Source organism: Labrus mixtus, chromosome 19 (assembly GCF_963584025.1).
Source record: "Labrus mixtus chromosome 19, fLabMix1.1, whole genome shotgun sequence".
Taxonomy (NCBI): domain Eukaryota; kingdom Metazoa; phylum Chordata; class Actinopteri; order Labriformes; family Labridae; genus Labrus; species Labrus mixtus.
Genome location: NC_083630.1, coordinates 24703350 through 24706714, shown reverse-complemented (window position 1 = coordinate 24706714; position 3365 = coordinate 24703350). Strand labels below are relative to the sequence as shown.

The 3365-nt window shown below is 44.3% G+C and overlaps 1 protein-coding gene across 1 annotated transcript in view; it reads left to right on the top strand.

Annotated features, from left to right (window-relative positions):
- LOC132994666 (receptor-type tyrosine-protein phosphatase N2-like) overlaps positions 1-274 on the top strand; it is a 38378-nt gene extending 38104 nt beyond the window's left edge. The window contains exon 10 of the mRNA XM_061065153.1: positions 1-274. This exon is cut by the window's left edge and continues 66 nt beyond it. Coding sequence (XP_060921136.1) covers positions 1-64 — 64 coding nt within the window. The 3' untranslated portion in view covers positions 65-274.
- Positions 275-3365: the final 3091 nt, after the last annotated feature.

The window sequence follows — 3365 nt, the reverse complement described above, 5'->3', positions numbered from 1 at the left end:
GGTACAAGTTGCAGGTAAGACGTTTTTGTTTTTTTTATTTGTCATGGAAGCTATCGCACAATAATCATGCCAACAACACCCTTCATTTGGATTCATCTCATTTTCACTGTGCAGACCGCTCTGTCACCGTCTGCGCTTCAGTAAACGATTACACACAGATTAGAGTCTCCAGATACAGTAGATAGACCTCTGCTCATCGTGTTCAGACAAACCCCTGTCCCAAAGAAGATTATCAACAGTGTGTGATGACAGATGACCATCAATTACTGAGATGATGCACACACACACACACACACAGACACACACACACACACACACTTGTATGCAGCGAGCAGGACACTTGATTTGGGATTCTATTATGTCAAACATCCTGACAGGTTGAAACAGGTCTTCACCAGCCAATCACTGAGAGTGTATGTGTGCATGTGTGTGTGTGTGTGTGTGTGTGTGTGTGTGTGTGTGTGTGTGTGTGTGTGTGTGTGTGTGTGTGTGTGTGTGTGTGTGTGTGTGTGTGTGTGTGTGTGTGTGTGTGTGTGTGTGTGTGTGTGTGTGTGTGTGCGCACTGGTTTGATGTAGACTGATTGAGAGCTGTCACCCAGAGAATGGAGGGTTGTCAGTATGCTCTGCCTCCGCTCCCCTGTTCATTGTCTGCACTCCGATCTGCCCTGTGTTGGTGTCAGTGTGTGTGTGTGTGTGTGTGTGTGTGTTTGTCCTTGCTTTGGTCGGAAATGACTTTGAGAAGCACAACAATTCTCCCGACAGTCAATATCATCCAATATCACCCCTCTGGAATCAACATGATGGTGTTGTTATTGGCTGAAATGTGTTGCTGCTCCTTTTTTTTGGCACCAACTAGTTTCCTATTAGTGTGTTGCTGGATGACGGCTAATGATACAGATTCACCGCAAGATAGGTTTAGGCCATGGGTTGGACTTTGGTTCAGTGGTTTAGAGTGTTAGATAACAGTTTCGCCGTCATCCATCTTTCTCTCAGTGTTTGTTCTACAAAATGAGCAAATACAGCACGCTCTGTGTGGATTAACCTGCACACACGCATGAGCTGTAATACTGTCTCAAAATATGCTTTCTTACCCTTCTCTTTTCTCCTCCTTCATCCCCCTTTTCTCTCTTTTGTGGCTGACTTTGATGAGGTGGCGTGTGGCGAGAGCTAATGACAGGCGTGAGCACGGCTGAAATGTCACACCAAATGTTAAGTCAACACGATGATCAGCCACGTCGATGAATTATGAATACAGCCCACCTGAGTAATGATTTGTTGAAGGCAGGAGAAGGAGTCTGTCTGAATACTTATTGTTTGGATGCATCGTATTGAAAACCATATCAAAATAAAAATATCAGTTTATTTTTAAAGGTCCACTCAGTGAGCTGTGTAGAGAGTGAGATGATAAAGGTATCTTACTATCTGATCATTAAGGAAACATGTTGAAGTGCTGGCTTCTCTGACAACAATGCAGCAGCCAGTATGTCCTCCTTCTAACTTTAGATTCTGCTCCTGAATGCTCTGGATTTGTTTGGACCAGAGAAGGTAGACGCTTTTAAGGCTTGTGTCTGTACCTTTAAATATGTAAATGAGCTGTGTCTGACCACGCCCCCTCTCTGGAAGGGCTTGGGTGTACTCTGTCTTTCTCGCTCCATGTCCTATTGTTTACGGTGAGAAGGCAGACTCAGAGGGCAGAACAAACACCTAGCTGTGGGAGTGTCACCCACCTGGGGGAGGGGCTACTACCCTTTGTGATGTCATGAAGGGAAACTCTCCAAACGGCCTGTTTGAGCACACATTTTCTGAAAAGTGGAGCAAGCAGAAGACGGAGAGGATGGACTTTTCTCATCATTGGGGGGTTTGTAGACAGACTAGAGACACATGGAGAAGTGTGATTAAGATAATATGTGACCTTTAAAGAATCTAAAAAATCTGATTCACACCCGCACACTTTGACCACCGGGTTATTCCTAGCTGACCACTGCCTTGTGTGACTGCATAATGACGTGACCCTTTAATGAACTCATCAGAACCCCTGCTGGATTCTGCTCTCAACCTGCTGCTGAGAGGCTGCACAGCGAGCTTCACAGCCGTCATTACACTAAAAAACCAAGTCGTTAGAACGCTGTGATAAATTCAGCAAAGATATTCTTCTGAATAGATCATTTCAAATCATTGAGACAGAAATCAGCACTTTAGTAAATCCACTTTTTAGCATCTTGCAAAAGCAGATGCATGAAAACGCTTTGAGATAAGACACAAAAGATAAAAAGATAATCGAAGAAGAGAGCGACGGACGTAAATGCAGACACTTAAAACATACAAGGACAAATCAAAAAAATGCAACAAGTAGGCGTCAAGAGAAGTGACTTACAGCGTGCTACTCATTTCAACAGTTAAAACGCCTGATGTGAGAAACTTCTGACTGTTAAAAGAGATGAGATGAAAACAGGGACTTACAAATGTAAGTCAAACAAACTTTCAGTCAACCTAACGACAGGCTGAGAGCTGGAGCTGAGGCGGGTTTTAAACCTCCTGACAAACCGTTACACCGCGCCCACCTGTCAATCAGGTCAGCTACACGCCTTATTGTGAATAACTCTTATCCTTCATCAAATCAAAACTGATGAGTCATCAAAACATTCACCCCCCGTACAGTGTGTGTCCATCCAGACATGAGCTAATCACACCTATTTGGTTTTTTGAACCAGGCTGTAAACATGTTAATCTCTGCTGTAAAAACAGACTTTTTAGAATGGGTGTGTATGTGACTTCCTGTGCTTCTGCAGCCAGCGTCTAGTGGACACTTGAGGAACTGCAGGATTTTACACTTCAGCATCGGCTTCATTTCTTAATACCGAGGTCACAACCCAAACATTTATCAGTTACAAACTGTCAACATAAATCTGATTTCAGCTTCTCTGCTTGACTGATGTCATGTTTACATACTGTACTGCAAACGATGAGTTTTATGTGTACTGAACCTTTAGATGCACAACACTTCCTAAAACATTCACGTTGTGTTACCTTGACTGTGCAGGGTCTCAGGGAGGTCGGTCCAGCTCCGCGGCGTCCTGCTGTCCATCTATCTGCCCATCAGTCCTATTTGATGTGTTGAATGGACGGAGAGCAGACAAAGAGACTCGGCTGAAAGGCACGGACAGTATAGAGGAGATTTGATAACTCATTGAAAAGCATCTTTTGGAGCAGCAGGTTTCTTAGCGGCTGTGTGGTGAAAGGCATGCTGGGAGGTCTGACTGTATTAGTGGAGGTGGAGGCTCTTGTGTTCTGCTCAACTGGAAAACCACAGGACAAAGACGGGCACTGCCTAATCCCTGCTCGGCTGCAAAACAAAAGAGAAAGCT